The sequence below is a fragment of the Anabas testudineus genome, chromosome 6, assembly GCF_900324465.2.
Source record: "Anabas testudineus chromosome 6, fAnaTes1.2, whole genome shotgun sequence".
Taxonomy (NCBI): Eukaryota; Metazoa; Chordata; class Actinopteri; order Anabantiformes; family Anabantidae; genus Anabas; species Anabas testudineus.
In genome coordinates, this window is record NC_046615.1 from 1,778,396 (window position 1) to 1,797,454 (window position 19,059).

Genomic DNA, 19,059 nt, shown 5'->3' on the forward strand with positions numbered 1-19,059 from the left:
TGCCCTGCCACGTACGCCGGGGGTCAGAGTTAGTGAGTTGTTCCTCTACCTTCAACTTATAACAGTTTATATTCAGTTTTCAGTTTGCTCTGGATCTACTGTAGACCTGTGTGTCACCTGATCTGAAGGCAGTGTCAAGAGCCTCACCCCCTCGTTCATCCATGCCTTCTGATTTGCGTCTTTGGGCTCTCCGTTAAAGGGGGTGTTTCCTCTCCATTGTCGCCTCGTGCTTGCTCAAGTGGGATTGTTAGGTTTTCTATGTAATTCTGTATACATTTATATTTTGTATGATCTTAAACCTGTAAAATACTTTGAGATGAGATCTGTTTTTGATTTGGATCTATACAAATAAAATTGAATTGAACAAATTTTTGCTCTGAAGAGTCAAAAATGTGATTGGGTTGAGGCACCAAGACATCTATGTTAGATTTATGCACAATACAAACTTGGTTATGGTTGGATAAAATATCATATGTGTACTTGAAAAATTACTACTTCCTTAACTTCACATGATCATCATTGTATGGCATACATCACATGTCTGCTTACAGTAACAGCATCAGCTGTTTCTGAAACTCCAGTCTCTCTCCTGGGAAACTGCGGTGTGTCATTGACCCATCTGTTCACCCAAATCGCCTCGTGACAAATGCTTTTGGATCGAAATACAAGGCAACTCTGTAATGTTCTCTCCAGCCACTAGACAACCTCAAACAATAATATGTACAAATTGGTTGTTTTTGGCTGCTGGTAGTAGGCATCTATTTAACTGTACTTTACAGGAGGACGATCCGGTTACCGAAACAGACAAAATGCCAATTGGTGGTAATTTAACAAGGTGATCTAGAGAAACTGATGACTAATTCCCATTTTTAGACTCAGCTTACCATCAGCAACATGTAATCAGCTACTTTGATGACTGTCATTAGTTAGTTGTCACTACACACGCAATAGTCCCCGAACGCAGGTCAATTACATCCCAATTTGGGAGGTGCCAGTAGATTGCCTATTTAAATATGGAGGGGCGTCGAAAGGTTATCTCACTATACCTGTCGCTTGGTTTCACATTCAACTCATAATACTGAGTCACACCTTCTATGTATGATGATATGGAACAGTACTATGTAGTAAAGTGTTTCTTTCACAAGTACATTTATGAAGAATTCGACCTCCTTACATTACTGCGTCGTGTTAGAAACGGACGGCTCCTCTCCGCTGAAGCGTTCCCGCGTCACTCAGCTGCTGAGAAAGTTTACTTTTCTAACCTCCAACTCGAGCCACGCTCTGTGTGAGCACCCAGTGTTTTAGAAGGAAAATAGCCCCCGAAAATGACAAGTAAAAGAAGAAAAATGCTCATAAATGCCAGAAAGTATTTGTGCCTAATGAGGGCGCAGCAGCAGCAGCAGCAGCAGCAGCCGCTGCAGATGACGTCTGCAGGGCCCATTTGTGTGAATATACAGTTAGTCTCCCATCTACTATAATTGCCTCTAGGTCATGCAGTGACGCTAATGTCTGGGAAATCAACTGGTGATTCACTTACTTCCATTTCTGCGTTGCTGACAGACATGTGTCTCATTGTAGACACACCGTGGCATTAAACATTTCTTTTCAAACTTGTCAGTGTGGGCTCGGTTTCCTTGTGGCTTTGACTTGGCCTCGTTATTTTAATCTGTTTAGGTTCTTTCTCTTTCTTTTTTTTTTTTTTTTTTCTCCTCCCCCATTTTCTCTCTCTCTAAAGATTCTTCTGTTCCTGAGTCCGGAAACTTGTGGTCATTTGTCAGCGTTTCTGTAATCGTTGTGAGACTAGCAAACAGGTTGTGGCCTGTTACTCAGTTGCATCTGCTTCCAGAGTCTCACAATGGTGAGACAGGGATAGCAGCTCTGCTCTGCTGTGTGTGTGTGTGTGTGTGTGTGTGTGTGTGTGTGTGTGTGTGTGTGTGTGTTTACTCTGAAGCTACAAGTCTTTCTTGGTGATGTTTGTGTGTTTCTGTGATTAATGGATTTTGCTAAATTGATTTTCCACTTTGTTTCTCCGTTCACTTGGAACTATATCAAGTGTCTGCACAGCTGATAAACTCTGTGTACTGTATAACAACGTGAGCCAGTCTGCTGTATTTGGAGGTTGTGTTTGGCCTCGGTGTTTACCCAGGGCAGGTTAGCCTAGGATATGTTTCTTTTTGTCTTTCCAGCTGACTGCCAGTAAAAATAAATGCCTTTCTCTTCTTCCTCTGTTTAAATATACAGTATGTAGTGTAAATGTTAGACAGTGGCAGCCTGATATCCTCTTGCTCTCTCTCTCCTCTCCTCTCCAGCCCACCGGTTACATGGAGACGTCATTGTCCTACAGCGCCATAGAAGACCTGCAGCTCCTCTCGTGGGACAATGCTCCAAAGTATTGTGTGCAACTCAGCTTCCCTGGTGGCACCGTCCTGCTGCAGGTAATGCAAACGTCTTTGGTTGTCCTAAAAAGACCTTTTACTTAAAGATCATAGCGCACAACAACAGGAATGAAATAAATATAGTGACTATTTAATTCATGCGTAAAAAAAAATGAGATATATAAGAACCAAACTACTGCTGTTGCTCTGCTAACATGCACATTTCTCCATGGGCGCCATGTTTATTTACTGCTCTGAGGGCTCAGTGGCCTGTATCACCACTTAAAGTGTGATCACCGTCACAGGTACAGAAGAGCCCACACTGAGCTTTGTTTTTTTTTTTTTTTTACCAGGGACACATGTTTGTGTCCCTGGTTTGGGTGCATATTAATGCAGACACAATAATCTTTTGCGTCAGCATGCGAGTGTGAGCTGCATCTGGGTCATAACGCTGATCAAATCAGTAACAACGCTGTAACCTGACTGTTTCAGTAGAAGGGGAAGGACTAAAACTGCTTGGGCGTTGATGTGTCTCAGTGGGTTTGGCCCTTCACATCACCAATTATTCACCTAGTTATATGCCAAAACTGGTTGATGATTTAATGTGATGTGTCTCATCACACCGTTCTCCGTTTGTATCAGCAGTGCAAAGGTGCAAACACATGATCTCAGCCTGAAACATCAGTGTAATCCGGTGCACAGTCACCAGTTCATAAAACCCATTCTAATATCACATCAACCACAACTTTTCTACACACTTGTATAAACACATGAAATGTGTGGGGACAAAGCACCGGCTGATAACAGACCAGATTAGTCTTTGGTCTCATGAATCAGCAGCTTGAATTTAAAGCCATGAGTGTAATGGGAACTTTGGTTCTGACTGCTCCCTGTTGGGATGCATTCAGGGATGCACAATTTGCGGTGAATGTGGTCCAGGGAGCAATTTTCATTCTTTCAAATGACACGAACAAAAAAGGGCCTTATTGGAATGTCTAGACCTATGTAGACTCGGGACAGCAGCAGAGCCTGTGTACCTGCTGAACCCTGCGAGACTGCTTTGAATTCCTGGGGGAAAGCACTCGTTCCCACGTCGACCTGAGCCATTCACTGAGCACATTTGTTTCTGTTGCCCATTAGCCCAGTTACCTCTGATGCACAATCAAAGCCATTAAGGGTGTTAGGGGTCAACAGTGTATACCCACCTCTTTGGTTGTGTTTGCTTACACCTGATGCCAGCTGTTTGGACTGCTGCCACATGGATTCACTTTGTGCTTTGAAGGAAAAGCTCCACTGGTTCACATCCACAAACTAATCTGGCGTTGTAGTGTTCTGGAAACCTGAGGAGGTTTAAAGATTAAGGTATTAAGTCAAGCTGACATCCTTCAACAGAGTGAACACTCAAAGACCACTGGGCCAACATGCTGGTTTGGGCTACAACAAGCTGTTACTCATCAGCACTAGATATTGATAAGTGTGACTAGACTACTGAGGGAATATGAATATTTTCTGCTGCTATAAATGAATATAGGTCAGGTCATCATTATAGACTCTCATCTGAATTGCAGCATCACTTTGTAAAGAAATAAATTACTCTCTACTGTTTAATGTTGGGTCATTGATGTCAGGTATATTTGACCATGTGGTGACTGAAGTGATTCAGAAAATCTCCAGTCAGTTATTCTAGAATTACGGATCCTGCTCTTGAGTGTTGGTTTGATATGGAGATGTCAGCAAGGGTTGTGTCATCTTTTTAATCTTAATCTAACACCAAAATGACAACACTAAGTTTCAGCACATCCTGACTTCATCTCTAAGACAGTTATCTTATAACCAACAAAGTCTTCTGCAGCTGAAATGAATCTTTTGTCTGATGTCTGGCTGAAATCTGCACATACTGTACAGGACACTTTGTTTCTTCTAAACCCAACTACGACACGCACGACAGACGTACTTCCACTAAACACACACCACACCTAGACTAGTCTGTTCCTTAAAGCCATTTACATTTTGCTGGGGATCAATTAATTTTGCATTTAAAAACATTTGGACAGGTAGTAAAAACAAAAAAAGAGCAAACATACAAGAAGCATGTGGGACAAGTGGGAGAAATATTTCCTGGTTTTGAAGTTGAAGTTCATGTTTAAAGTCTTGCTACAGGTTACACATGTCTTTATTTGTGGCATCATAGAAGTCAGAATATCATTTTTGAACAATGCCAGTTAATTTATTTAAAGTTTTTATTAATTTTGTTCCAACTCCACTAATATCTAAGTCTGTGCTTCTCCTACCTCAAATATATAATAACATAACATAACATAACATGATTGAACAACTAATAGCATAGTGATACTATAATGACATGGATGACCTCCAATAAATGCCAGTGTCAGAGACGGTGCAGTGTCTGTTTTATCCTGTGTTTAAGGCTAATTCATAAATAAATTTAATTTGCCCATAGTCTAGTAGATTGGTTACATGAAAATAGGGGACCGGGTGTCTGACAAGGTTACTCCAGTCCACTTATGACTGTTTCTCATAGGGTTATGGGTAGAAATAACTACACAGCAATCAGCTTTTGTACTGCTGACCGACGCTGATTCAAAAACTAAATGTTTAACATGTTTGTAAAAGGTGTTTTGTGTCTTTAGCGATGTAGTTCACTGTGTGTGGATTTGCTTTCTGTTACGTGAGATCACATTTAAAAATGTGTTTGTCTCTCTCTCTCTCTCTCTCCCTCATTCTGCATGGGTGTGTGATTATGTGTGTTTGTGTGTGTGCGTGCATTGCTACAGGCGGCAAACGGCTACTTAAGGGACCAGTGGTTTCACTCCCTGCAGTGGAAGGTACAGTTACAGTTTGTCTTTTAACTATTAATTGATTTGTTTCATCAGCCTCATTAAAGCATTAATCTGAGGCTTTGTACCAGTCTCCCCTCCAGACACACATGAACTGAGGGAGCTTTTGTACTGTATTTCAGTTTTATTTGTGTGTATTGTTATAAATACTACCCCACATATTGAAATTTATTACAGCATGATTCTGCGAAAACACCAAAAATAGAGTTTTGTTGTATTGCAGATGTTCTCACAGTCTGACACACCGTTCTATAGCACTTAGGAGAGCTTTAGGAGAATCAAACCTGTCAGCACCAGAACCCTGCTGTGTTCACTGAGTTAAATACAGCTATACAAGGAAGTATGCCTGGAGTGGTTTGCTGGTAGAGGCCACAGTAACTCCATGCAATTTAAAATAATCTGTTGTCTTTGGGTTTAATTTCCTCCACACTCAAGATTGTTTCTCAAGCAGTAATGAAAAGCTGTCGCGCAGAAAGCACTGCCCGTATATACAAAGGTGTCATCATAGGGAGACTTTACACAGCTCTGATTGTTCATTTCCTGTTTGTGTGTTTCACTGCACTGTGTTGAATAAAAAAAACTTTCCATCAGTAAGCAGATGAGAAATGACGACATGAACGAGGCTCAAAGGAGAAACAAAAATCACTCTTTGGGGAAATAGAAATGTGCTAATTTTAAACTACAAGGCTAATGATGAGGATGGTCGTGTTCCAAATGCTTGCTTGGTAGTCACTTCAATATTTCCTTCAGAAAAAGATCTACAAGTACCGTAAGGTTCTGAACAACCCAAGTCGCTGGGACGTAGTGCTGAAGGAGATCAGAGCACTGGTGGACATGGCTCTGACTTCACCGCTGCAAGACGAGTCCATCCACCAGGCTCCGCTGCACATCATCTCCACCCTGCTGGCTGAGGTAGCAACACCAAAACACACACACACACACACATTTCTATTCTTTGCAGAGAATTATTCAATATATAAATAAATAATATAGTTCTTCTTAAGCGAGGCAATAAGACCCAGTGTTTAAAATAAAACTTGTTGTGTGCCTCCGCTATTCAGTGAACTTGTAGTTTACACACGTCAGTCTAGACTTATATTATAGTCTAGTTATTATTATTTATTATATTTATATGAGTAAGTGCAGAGTTCAAGCAGTTTTGAATCTAAATAATATAAACTCGTAAAATTACGTACCCTCTTTTCAAGACATGTGATTACAGTGTGACACACACACACACACTTACAGACACGCCATAATCTATTCAGTTCTTCATTTTTTTTCCCTTTGCTCTCCACAGAACTCCAATCTGAGCACCCAGGATCATGAGAACATCATTGTGGTGAGTATGAACTCCTCTGTTACAAGCTGATATTTGATACCAGGCTGAGGTTAATCATTAACACCCATGAAGCCAGGTGCTTGTTGTTTTAGTCTTTGAAACAGAGGAAATATATAGATTCTCCTCGTGTGTTTGTTCATGTTACAACTGTGTGTGTGTGTGTCTCTGTGTGTTTTCAACTGTTGTGGTCGATGCCAGAATGTTGGCGTCTGGGCACAACAGAAGAGCTCAATGCTGAGAGAGGTGGTGGTGTTTGTGTAGCTCACGTGTAGGCTGCTTTTACAAGGCTCCTGCATCTGACAGGCCAGATCTATAATACTGGCTTCCCGCCAGGATAAATAAAAGATAGGATATGGAAATATTTATCTGTGTGTGTGTGTGTGTGTGTGTACAGGCCATTGCTCCTCTTCTGGAAAACAACCACCCACCACCTGACCTGTGTGAGTTCTTCTGTAAGGTAAGATCATGTGCTGCAGTTAAAAGCTGTGTCTGCACATTTGAATTGTCTATAAGTACACACGAGTGCTCCCTGTTGACTGCTGTTTCTGTGTGTTGCAGCATTGTCGGGAGCGGCCGCGGTCAATGGTCGTGATAGAAGTGTTCACTCCCGTGGTCCAGAGAATCCTCAAACATAACATGGTGAGAAGGGCTGCGTTCAGGAGCAGTAGTAGCAATGAGAACTTTGACACCTGTTTGTTGCATAAGCTGCAAGCCTTTTATTTTGTAGAAGAACAAACACTAATTCCATTTGCGGAAAGGACCTTTTCTAAAATGGAATAAGAACTGAAATCTGTGATTTATTTTCACTGAGCAACTGGACTGTACTTGGACTGGACTGTATATAGAAGCTAATTTAGCATCAGAAAGGACAGTTCATCACTGCAATGTCCATCTGGAAGTTTTTTATAAGGAAGGTTGCTGTTGAATCATATTGTGCTTGTTTGACACTTAGAGGAAGAGGCCAAACTTCATCATTTGAGTAATTTGGGTAAAAAGTAGTAACACAGTAAAATTTGAACATCGACAGCTCTAAAAATTATTTAAGTAACACCATCAAGGAATATTCCAAAATGAATTAATTTGATTTAATCCACCAAAGGCTAAATGTTCTTAAGGGTCTTTCACCCTCTTCAGTTCATAATGATGTGATTCAACGGGATCTGGGAAAACCCCAGTGTGGAAAGGCCACAGTGTGTGAGACCTTCGGGCCCTCAGGCAGCGCTGCATGAGAAACCTTCATGCAACCATGATGAATGTAGTCGCATGTCATAGTCTGCCACTGCACCCAGAAACCTGCAACCTGAAACTCTTATCTTGGTGGGGTTCTCTGTCCCCTCAATGTGTTGAAATTGTTAAATTACAAACTGTAGCCTTTACCATCCTATCAGTTTTTGTTTGGCAGTCACGTAAATTACCAGCAGTGGGGAAACCTTAACATATCTGAATGTTGTCCTCAAAATCTTATTTTATTTTTCTCCGTCGTCTTGTTTATATATTTTAAACCCTGTTCTTATTTTTGTGTGTCTCTTAAACTGCAGGATTTCGGGAAATGCCCTCGACTGCGCCTCTTCACTCAGGAGTACATCCTGGCTCTCAACGAGCTAAATGGTGGGATGGAGGTCGTTAAGAAGTTCGTCCACAGGTGAGACACTATCAAGCGTGTGCCAACGGGTCGTATGAAGCAAACGTAGACTAATTCGATTTTGACAGGTGTGCACTGAATGGTATCTAAGGTGTGCCTATGTGTGTTTCAGCATGCACGGGCCAACAGGGCAGTGCCCTCACCCTCGTGTCCTGCCAAACCTAGTGGCAGTGTGTCTCGCTGCGATATATTCCTGTTATGAGGAGTTTATCAACAGGTCAGTCTCTCTCACTCTCTCTCCACCCTCGACTTGTCATTTTTATTTTCAACCTCTCCCTCAGCTTACCCACTTGATTTCTCTTTAGACATCTTGTTTGTCTGACCACTGCACTTTGAGTAGCTCAGGTCTGTCGGGCCTGAAGGTCAGCAGCATGGAAAGCTAGACAAGCTACAGCTCCCCGGGGGCTCCATGCTGCTATACTGCTTGTATACAAAATGGCTACCTGAGTGCTCTTCCAATCACTTAATGGCAATGTTTGCACATTACATGACTGTTTCAGTGTTCCACTTTAGAGAGATGCTGATTCAGTGTTAAAGTCATTTTGGAAGCTCATGTTTGTGCGTAAGCGTCATATTGGAGTGTATTTTTGTGGTAAAGTAATAATCAATTGGTGGCGGCTGGACAGTGTAGTGGTAGGAACGCTGCCCTTCATGCGGGAGACTGGAGTCCATATACCGGCTGTGGCCTACCTCCAGTAGGGGTCCTTAGGCAAGACCTCCTTACGCTTTCCGTGCCTTTGCCTTATACCTTGTATGTCGCTTTGGATAAAAGCGTCTGTCAGACGACTAATCTAAATGGAAATTGGCATCTGGCTGTAAGTAAATATTCTTGAACTGGTAATTATCAAGGTTTTAATGTTTCTGGACACCTCTGATTTCCACCATGAGGAATTATTGAATCAGTAAAGATCATGAGCAGATCATTTCCTCCCTCACGCTATGAATTTTGAACCACTTTGGTAAAGTCTAATCTGAGTCTCATCCCTTCACAAAGTCTAGAAAACCTGGATGAGACGTTTGACTGTATGTCATTCATCTCCTCTGCTCTGTGGAGGTTGTTGGTGATGTCACTGAGTGATTTGGGTTTTTTTTTTTTTTCACAGCTCTCTCAATGCTTCTGTCATCGGCTGGCCTGGTTTTTCTTGCTAAATTATGTCTACGTCACTCAGTGGTTTCTTTCTTTTTCGAGACGTTCCAAATTGTCCTACTGGCCCTGCCCAATGTTTGTGTAATGCCTGAATGATTATTTTTACAAAAGTTTACAAAAGGCATATTAGCTGGCGTGTCAAGAAGCTTTGCCACAGCAGCAATTGTTTTATAACAGAGCCTGTTTGTTCAGTTGTTATGGTAGTAGGGCCATTTCTTTCTTGCCTCTATCCATTTTTTCATTGATTATACAAACATGTGATCGGGAATTTCCCACATCTTATCAGATTAATATAAAGGAAACAGTATGAACAGTAATTTGCTGATGTTACCAGGAAAGCAGGCTATAACTGTACTGTCATCTGACCACATTGTACCATTTATAACCCTAAACTAATTTCCAATTTCCCATCATGGCATTTATTAAAAAAGAAATGATGCTTCTATCATATAATTACAAAGTCTTGAACAAACATACAGAGTAAAACATGAACTATATACAGAAATATTATAGGTGACACAACTTGAACATGTCCAATTTCCAAACTCTGCTGAAATTGACAAAAACCGCTGCTGCAAGTCAGTGCGCGCAGAGGCGACTGTGAATCAGTCATTGTGAAACAGTAGAATTTCTCATTGCTCAGCATCTGGGGTTTCATTCTTGTCAACACATTCATATCTTGTTACATTAGTGAATCAAACCGGTTGAAGGCAGTTTTTTCATTACCAGAACAAATTGTCTAATTTATTTATATTATATTAAAATGTTCATGTTTCTCTTCAGTGTGTTCCACAGGGGCCTGTTGTTGGTGTGTAACACGGTCTATCTTGACTCATTAGTGTCATCTCCTTAGCTTCGTTCGCCCCACAGAGGAACACTTCTTAGCAAATTTTTCCAAAACTCCAGCACACAAAGGAGTCATCACTGTGGTGCCCATGTCTCCTGGTCCTGACTGGATCCGTTTTCCCTTTTAGTTGTTACACTTTGTTATTCTTAAGTCATTATTCCCAGTTACATAAGCACACTGCTGCTGTACTGTAAGTTAACTTAACTTTAAGTTAAATCTTGTATGTGCTCTGATCACCTTTCCCTCTTCTCCCTCTTTGCAGTCGTGACAACTCCCCCAGCCTGAAGGAGATCAGGAACGGGTGCCAGCAGCAGAACGACCGTAAACCGCCAATGCCACTCCGCCTGCTGCGCCCCGAGCCTCCTACGCCGCCTCCTGCCACCCTCCTCCCCCTCTCCCCCAACCCCAGTCCTCTTCAGCCACCTCCCTCCACCCCCTCAAACCCTGCCCCATCCATCCCTATCTCCTCCCCGCCACCCTCACTACCGCTGTCTCCACCTCCCTCCGTTGTCAACTCCAGCGAGATCCTGGTGGAGCTGGAGCGAAACAACTCGGCCAACGCCAGGCGGAAGGGTGGCCCGTCGGGGGGCGACAGCGAACCCAACCTCATTGACTGTTTGCTTGTCAGCCCGGCCCTCAATACTCTGTCCATCCAGCTGCCTGCGCAGGCCGACCGAGTGCTGGGCTGCTTTGCTCTCATCCTCAAGATGCTGTGAGTTTGCACACAAAGCTACACTATAAAGAAGTGTCCTACATTCTGGATACACTTTTTTATCCACAGCCAGATAAGAAGATCAATTCAATTCAAGGTTCTATGCACAAGTCAAACATGACTTAGATTCCAGTCTTTGTGTTAAGCTACACTTAGCGTGCTCTGACCCGCTCCAGCACTACATTCATATTATTAGTATTATTAGTATTTCATATTACACTATTGGAAACACACTAATATCAAAAAAATATCTTTTCTACAATGTGGCCTATCATCTGTCTCCTAGCCCCAGTTTTTGCCCCTGGTAACTCCCTGGATACTCCAGAGAGCAGTGCACAGCAACCCTTTCTGACTTTGTAGAGTGGTTTTTACAACATTCAGTCAATTTCTTCATTTATTTCCTGGATTTTCATAGACTTTTAGTGTGTTCTGAGTCAAAAACAGTCAGTTTAAGTCCTGGAAAAGTAGAATTTGAGTTTCTTCTCCACAAGAACAAAAAAGGCAACGGTTCAGTCTGTCTGTCTTGACTCATTAGTGTCATCTCCTTAGCTTCGTTCACCCCAGAGAGGAACACTTGTCAGCTAATTCTTCCACAACTCCAGCACACAAAGGAGCCATCTCCCTGATAACAATCTCTCTTGGCCCTCATTTTCCCTTTTGTCACTGCGTTTGCTTTACCAGGAGCAGACAATAGCGTCTGTAAGTGTTCTGTGTTTTAAGGCAATGATCATATTGACAACATAAAGTTATAGATAAAAAATAAAGACTAATGTAAATAATAAAGATTTCCCTTTTTGAATGATGGCATCGTTTCCTGTTGCCATCTTTGTTTTTTGTGGAGATGAAACTGACATTCCAGAGAGACGGATGTTTTGAAAATGACTACAGAATCAGGAGCAGTCACTGTGTACTGCTTTACCGGGTATTGGGAGAGTCGGCACTGAGACTCAAATGTATGTAATACATGAGAGGCCATGCACACAGCAAATAGAAATGTATCCCCTCACCTCATGGATAGAGAAGACACACAGTCTCTGCATCAAAGTCTTGTGCTGCTTGTGGTTATGAAAATGGCTTTCCGCAAAGTGTCTCTGTAAACTTACATAAACTCTAAACCAGTTTGAAAAGAAAGAAACAACATGTTCACAAAGTGTCCTAATTTGTGAAGGTTACATTACGTGACTGTATTTTTGTAAAACTAACCAGTAGAAATGGGTGAAACAACCGTGAGCGAGTGAGTGAATGTGTGAGCTCCTGTGCTGATTACACAGTGTGAAAGTGGAGCAGCAGTTACGAGTGTGTGTGTGTGTGTGTGTGTGTGTGCTTATCATTGTGAGGACCAGTATGAATTTTCAACCATTGGACTGAGGACATTTTAGCCAGCCCTCACAATAAGAAGGGTGTTTAAAGAGCAATTTGTGGGTTAAATTGGGGTTTTAGGGTTAGAATTAGTTTTGGTTGGGGTTAGGGTAAAGTTTAGGGTGAGGCAGTACACATGATAAATGATGCAGGGCTAGGGGAAGCATTATGTCAATGAGTGTGTGTGTGTTTGTCCTGTCAGGGTGGATGTACATCAGCCACACAGGATGGCCTAAAAAGTGATAGTACCCGTGTGTTTGTAGCATTTGTAACAAAGCCCATGTTACTTAACTCACAGTAATGTGATGCTGCTCTAGCCTCTGTTAAATCAACAGTGTCATCCTGGCTACTCATGTTTCATCTGCTGCTCTGTGTTTTTGTTCACCAGCCTTACTTATCCAGGCTACACCCTGCTCTTTACACTGGGAACCTGACTCACATCACCTCTGTTTTCTCTGCTTCTCTTTTTGTGGCTGTCTGTCTCTGTCAGGTCTGACTATGATGACTGGAGACCTGCTCTGGCCAGCCTGCTGCAGCCCATCCCCTTCCCCAAAGAGTGAGTGTCCACACGTGCACAGCTCAGCCCACATAAAGCAGTTCTATTTCACTAATTCATAAATATCTGATTGCAGCTGTTTTAAAAAAAACACAGGTAGGAGAGGTAGCAGCAGATAATAACTGTTAGTATATAATAGTACTGTTAACACATACATAACGTGGTGCTGGAAAATATGAGAATCATTAAGAGTTTAATGTTTCTGTATGAATATGACATAAAACATGACCAGATTCAAAAAGCGAGATAAAGGGAAGACGATTAAAGGGATGAGACAAAGAAATTGAACATCTTCAGCAAGAGAACCATATGCACATTTAGGAGGTTCTGTCTTATATAAAGAGAATCGATGTCTGATTTGAGTTTGGACTCCATCAGCTGACTGTCAGTGTCTCCAGGGGTCTGTTTCTAACAGGGTCCTGATGGGACCCGGCTGCTGACATAGGTGAGGTTACCTCACCACGCCTCCCGGGGAGCCATGAACTGGAGGGGTGGCTCTCCTGTCCCCAGGGGGGGCCGCGCTCTAATTGGCTTCAGGCAGCTGTGAGCCCTTATATTGTAATAGGCTGATCCAGAGCTTCATTAGCGTTGACTGGTGGATGACTTGTTTGTCCAAAACCGCGATACACCTGTTGCTCACCTGCGCCGCTGTTGCCTGGTCGATGGCTTCGGGCGTCATTAGGAAAGGCAACAATACTCCCAGCACCACATAGCTGAAATATAATGAGTCATCACATGAATTTGGAGACACACACACAAACATGGACGGATAACTTCCTGCGCACACACGCAGAACACTAATTATTGTTACATCTCTTGGCGTTACAGTAGGTTACACACAGCAACGCTGTTTACATCAGGCTGTGTTGATGTGAGCTCCATGAAGTTGAAATCTAAAGGAAAAAACGTCCTTAAATGGATTTAGATTCAGACTTCGAAGTTATTTCTTTACTCTGCGATCAGAAATGAATTTATATTCCACACGCTGCAGATGACCTCTAACAGCTCCTGCTAAAACATCTACGTACTGATTCCCCAGAGGGATCATTAAAATATGATCTAAAGTAACAAACAATCCCTAAGTTCAGGTGCTGAACGCGTCACAATGAGCCCTGAACTCCCTCTGAATCTTATCTCATCATGTTGACTGTATGCAGTAACGTCATGCCACTGTATAATCAGCTGTAGGAGGTTATCAAGAACCAGCTTTTCTGCTGGAAAAGCATCACACTGAACGTTGTTTTGTGTTGTAGTATCTTTAGCAGTATCTCACATCTCTCTTTGTCCTCTCTCTCTCTCTCCAGGGCCCTTGCACATGCCAAATTCACAAAGTAAGTAGCTCAGACATCTTCTGTTCATCATGCTCAAACTGTTCTTTGCAAATTGGATTAGATTCCAATTGGAAAACAACCTGACATTTGTGCCTCAATGTGTTTCTTTGTTTAAACAGGGAACTGAAATATGTTATTCAGAGGTTTGCAGAGGACCCGAGGCAGGAGGTGAGTGTGTTTGTGCGTGTGTGTTTGCCACTCTTCCAACCTTGTATAGTGAAGATTTCTTTTTGATTGACTGTAAAGAATATCTGAGTGAGTGTATGTGTGTGTGTGTGTTTTCCAGGTCCATTCCTGCCTGCTCAGTGTGCGTTCGGGTAAAGACGGCTGGTTCCAGCTCTACAGTCCGGGAGGTGTAGCCTGTGATGACGATGGAGAGCTGTTTGCCAGTATGGTAAGTGTGTATACACACACACACACACACCACACAGATCACACACATACACATATACAAAGTGATCATCCTCTGCTCTTCCCCTCCTTCAGGTTCACATCTTAATGGGCTCGTGCTATAAGACCAAGAAATTCCTCCTGTCTTTGGCTGAAAACAAGTTGGGTCCCTGCATGCTGCTGGCTCTGCGTGGAAACCAAACCATGGTGGAGGTGTGTCTATGGAAAATACATGACTAGTAGAACGATGTGTTGTTCAGTAGTGAGTAACAGTGTCAGTAGCAATGATAGTAACAGTGAAAATAACCACAGTACAAGGTCATTTTCATTGTTGATTTTTCAGCCCATTACCTTCTCACTTAACTGGTTTTTAGAATGGAGGAACAATGACTCTAACGACCAGATACATATTCACATTTAACACAGTTTGCTTTGAAAATGACTGGATGTAATTATTGAAATAGTTGCCCATTCATTTTCTGTTGGTTCATCTAATAACTGGTGCCGTATTAGTTGTAGCACTGCGTCTAATTTAAGGGTGGTAACATTGATTGAATTAAAGGGTTAGTCAAGTGAACCAGTGCTGATCAAAATTAATGCAGCAGAGGCAGATTATAAGTCAGGCTTCCAAAGTGCTCCATCCTACATTTCCCATGATGCTGATAACCCCAGTGACATCACTACAGCATCTTCTGGGATCACATTTTCAGTTTTCCTTAAGCTTCTCCAGAGCCACAGAAAGACGTACAGCAGACCAACCAGTTCTCATCACAACTCTCATACTGATCATTGGCATATAACAATTGGTGGACCGCCCCTTTAAAAGCTTGTTCACATTTATGCGTATGTGTGTCCAGATCCTGTGTCTGATGCTGGAGTACAATATCATCGACAACAAAGACACCCAGCTGCAGATCATCTCCACCCTGGAGAGCACTCAGGTGGGCCTGCGCATGTACGAGCAGCTCTGCGACCGACAGAGAGAACTCAAAGAACTGGTGAGTACACACACACACACACACACACACACACAGGTACACTGAAGTCTGAAGTTAACAGCCTCCTGAACGCTTTGATGTCCATCTGAACTAAGACTAACTAAAGACCACTGCAGAGAAAATAAGTTTCTCATCACAAATGAATTCTTCTTTTAAGAGTTGTCAAGGTCTACTCAACTGGATTTGTGAAAAAGTTACTAATATATAATCAGTCCTTGAATGTTACATGTAAATTTCAACGGTATGGCGTCAAAACCAGGCCGTCATATATACCTGAACTTTGACAGACTGCTGGGATTGTCTCGTACAGTATCAGGATAAGTGTTACTGCACTCCCATAGGGTTCATTGTTCATCCCATGTGGTACTCTTCCTCATTTTTCACCAAAATCAGTTTGAAATTCTCGCCTCAACTTGTCCTAAAGGGTCACTGGGAGGCTGGAGCCACCCCCTGCTGTCACTGACGCTCATTCCAGCATCGGCTCTCTAATATTTCAAGTTAATGGTAGATGGATCCAGTCTATGTGTGCTTCTCAAACACTATTTTATCATGATTGCCCTGTAATGTTACATGTAACTGAAGGAAAGAACCAGTCTAGTGAAATCAGTGGACTAAAGCACCAACACTGTCTCTGTCTACAATAGGAGGAACTCTAATCTCATATGTTTTGAATATGTAATTATCTATAAATATGGACTTGAATATCATGTTCCTAGAAGCATCTTGAAACTAAGATGCTTTGCAGTTGTTTGATAGCCTCTGTGATAGTGCAGCCCCGCTGATACAGTATGTCGCCATCATCAGCAGACTGTCCTGACAAGACAGGAAGGAGCCATAGATGAGCATTACTCACTGTCACCATCATGTCACAGTTGAGCAATGACAATTATCTGTAAAAAAACATACCCCTATGTCCTGTGTGGTAGTAGTTATTTATATTACTGGATGCATTTTAGGCCTTTACAATAATAACAATAAATACAAATGATCATTTCTGACCTAATTGTTCTAATGAGTTTTTAAACTGTGCATAAGGTGACAATTCTATTTATGTCAGTGCAGTTCAAATACCCTTTGGAGAAATCTTTCCAAAAATCTATCAATGAAGAACATATGTTTCTTCAAATCCACAGTCACATCATGAGTAAATAAAACATGTATTAAAAATAGCTCTGTTCTGTCCCATTTTCTCAGTATGACATGAATGCAGCGTGCCTGCAGCTGCTAACAAACACCACCTACTGTCTGAAATGTTTCCTGCAGGGCCTTGAACTCGGATATAATTTTTTCCCTGTCTGTTTTCTCCTCAGCAAAGAAAAGGAGGCCCCACCCGACTGACTCTGCCCTCAAAGTCCACGGTGAGATAACGCCCACCCCCCAACTATAAGGTTTTTTCTGTCTCGGTCAACGATCAGTTACGAGGCAGTGCATCAGAAATGCTTCACTGCTTTTACCGTTCAAGTACTGAATGATTTTTTTTATCTTAATATGTCATAGGATGCAGACCTGGCCCGCCTGTTGAGTTCAGGTTCTTTTGGGAATTTGGAGAATCTGAGCCTGGCCTTCACCAATGTCACCAGTGCCTGTGCCGAGCAGCTGATCAAGCTGCCTTCACTCAAGCAGCTCAACCTCTGGTCCACACAGGTAAACACAGCCACGATAAAGTAATGCCACCACAAGCAGCCACAGTGTGTAACTTTTACATTTTTTCCCCCCACGTCACAGTTTGGCGACGCAGGGTTGAGGCTGTTGTCAGAGCATCTGGCCTGCCTTCAGGTTCTGAACCTGTGTGAGACCCCTGTCACCGATGCTGGCCTGCTCGCTCTCAGTTGTAAGAAAACACTCACAAAGTCACTGTATTGACTTATGTATTGTAAAAAAAAAAACACATGTAGTTTGTAAGTGTGTGAGCTACCTGTGGCTAACTGTAACTGTCTGCCTGTTTCAGCCATGAAGAGCCTGTGCAGTCTGAATATGAACAGCACCAAGCTGACAGCGGACACATATGAGGACCTCAAGGTAACGTTGCAGAACAGCTCCAGAAAAGGATGTTTGCTTGTTGTCTGTTATCCTGAGTTGCAAAAATGTATGTTGCTTCTATTCATCATGCTACTGAAATTATTTCAGACCAATTATTTCAGACATCAACATGAGAGGTCAAAACACAGACAGGCAGCCAGAAAGATCATCCATTTTAATGTAAATGCCAGGCTTTGGAATAGCTAGTGACAGGAAGAGACACGTGCTTCCCAAAGTTTCAAGCTGATCATTAGTGTTTGTCTCACTGTGTTGACTCAGTTTCCATTTGTCTGTGTGTTCCCCTGCAGGCCAAACTGCCCAACCTGAAAGACGTCGATGTTCGATACACAGAAGCCTGGTGATCGCCCCCACCCTCCACTCGCACCGCTCTCATACATATCCCGACACACACACAGGCACACAAGATGTGCGCACACACACCGGCTCAGAAACATGACACGAAAACAGTGTGGTGGTGTCGCCTCTATCGTTGCCATCATTAGATCAGGAACTGACATCGACCCAGCACAGCGATCACCGCTGTGACCACCTCTCACACATTAACAGCAGAGCAGGAGCCTTCATCGGCTTCAGACATCATCACCGACCCCTGTAGCCGCGCTATGACCAGGACATTTAATGAGATATCTTTATGAGCCTCTTCGCTCCCCTTACTTCTGTCACTGATGTTTTTTCTCCTGCGAGGACCCGCTGTTATATACAGAGACCCCGTCTTTTTCTCTGCCCCGTTTTGCCATATATAGTCTCTTAGTTTCCAGACTCGTCGGCATCCCACCTCTGTGCTGCGAGGACACCCAGAATCAGCCCCTTCCCCCATCAGAATCTTCTCCCGTCTCCCTGCCCTCGTGCAGGAGGGGACAAGCTGGACAGACACAGCAGCTCACATTCCAGCTCTCTAACCTGATCCGAAGATGATGTAGCTCTCCAGACGGACGCAACCTCGCACTCTCTGGCTTCAGTTTCTCGGGTCACATCCCAACATTTTCAAGTCTTTCGTTGGGAGAAAAATGAGGTGCTACCTCCGAGAAAGAAGAGTTGCAAGACTGTGCCTATTCCTCATATGACACATTCTCACACACACAGACACACACACACACAGACAAATAAGAAAAGGAGAAAAAAAAGTTTTTATGAACTTGAATGAACATATTTTTCCAGACATCAGTGCTTTCATATATTGTGTGTTTCTATATAAAACGTGTATATGAAGACAGACCTGGTGATGACATTTCACAAACAGGAAAGTTCAACAGCGATGGCGACACTTGTTCCTTTCTCATTTCTCCCGTCTCCTGTGTACATGCTGATGCTCTCCCATCACTATTTAATGGAACAGTAGTGTAGCAGTAGCTGGGCGGTCTGGGACTGCCTCATATTTATAAGTTGTATCCTCCTCTACTCGGTTGCTCCTGGATTCCGTCCGAACTGAAATGAAGTACAAGAAGCCAACACAGAGCCCCCC

At 42.7% G+C, this 19,059-nt stretch overlaps 1 protein-coding gene across 2 annotated transcripts in view; it reads left to right on the forward strand.

The window, feature by feature from the left end:
- The window catches only part of cmip (c-Maf inducing protein), a 34,782-nt gene extending 15,954 nt beyond the window's left edge, over positions 1-18,828 (forward strand). For both annotated transcript variants that reach the window (XM_026365146.2, XM_033326022.1), the window contains 20 exons: positions 2,310-2,435; positions 5,171-5,221; positions 5,984-6,145; positions 6,534-6,575; positions 6,970-7,032; positions 7,134-7,214; positions 8,114-8,217; positions 8,330-8,434; positions 10,474-10,923; positions 12,773-12,838; positions 14,143-14,169; positions 14,289-14,337; positions 14,456-14,563; positions 14,656-14,772; positions 15,417-15,557; positions 16,868-16,915; positions 17,055-17,201; positions 17,283-17,388; positions 17,506-17,576; positions 17,885-18,828. In XM_026365146.2, coding sequence (XP_026220931.1) covers positions 2,310-2,435; positions 5,171-5,221; positions 5,984-6,145; positions 6,534-6,575; positions 6,970-7,032; positions 7,134-7,214; positions 8,114-8,217; positions 8,330-8,434; positions 10,474-10,923; positions 12,773-12,838; positions 14,143-14,169; positions 14,289-14,337; positions 14,456-14,563; positions 14,656-14,772; positions 15,417-15,557; positions 16,868-16,915; positions 17,055-17,201; positions 17,283-17,388; positions 17,506-17,576; positions 17,885-17,938 — 2,118 coding nt within the window. In that variant the 3' untranslated portion in view covers positions 17,939-18,828. The remainder of the gene's footprint in view (positions 1-2,309; positions 2,436-5,170; positions 5,222-5,983; positions 6,146-6,533; positions 6,576-6,969; positions 7,033-7,133; positions 7,215-8,113; positions 8,218-8,329; positions 8,435-10,473; positions 10,924-12,772; positions 12,839-14,142; positions 14,170-14,288; positions 14,338-14,455; positions 14,564-14,655; positions 14,773-15,416; positions 15,558-16,867; positions 16,916-17,054; positions 17,202-17,282; positions 17,389-17,505; positions 17,577-17,884) is intronic.
- Positions 18,829-19,059: the final 231 nt, after the last annotated feature.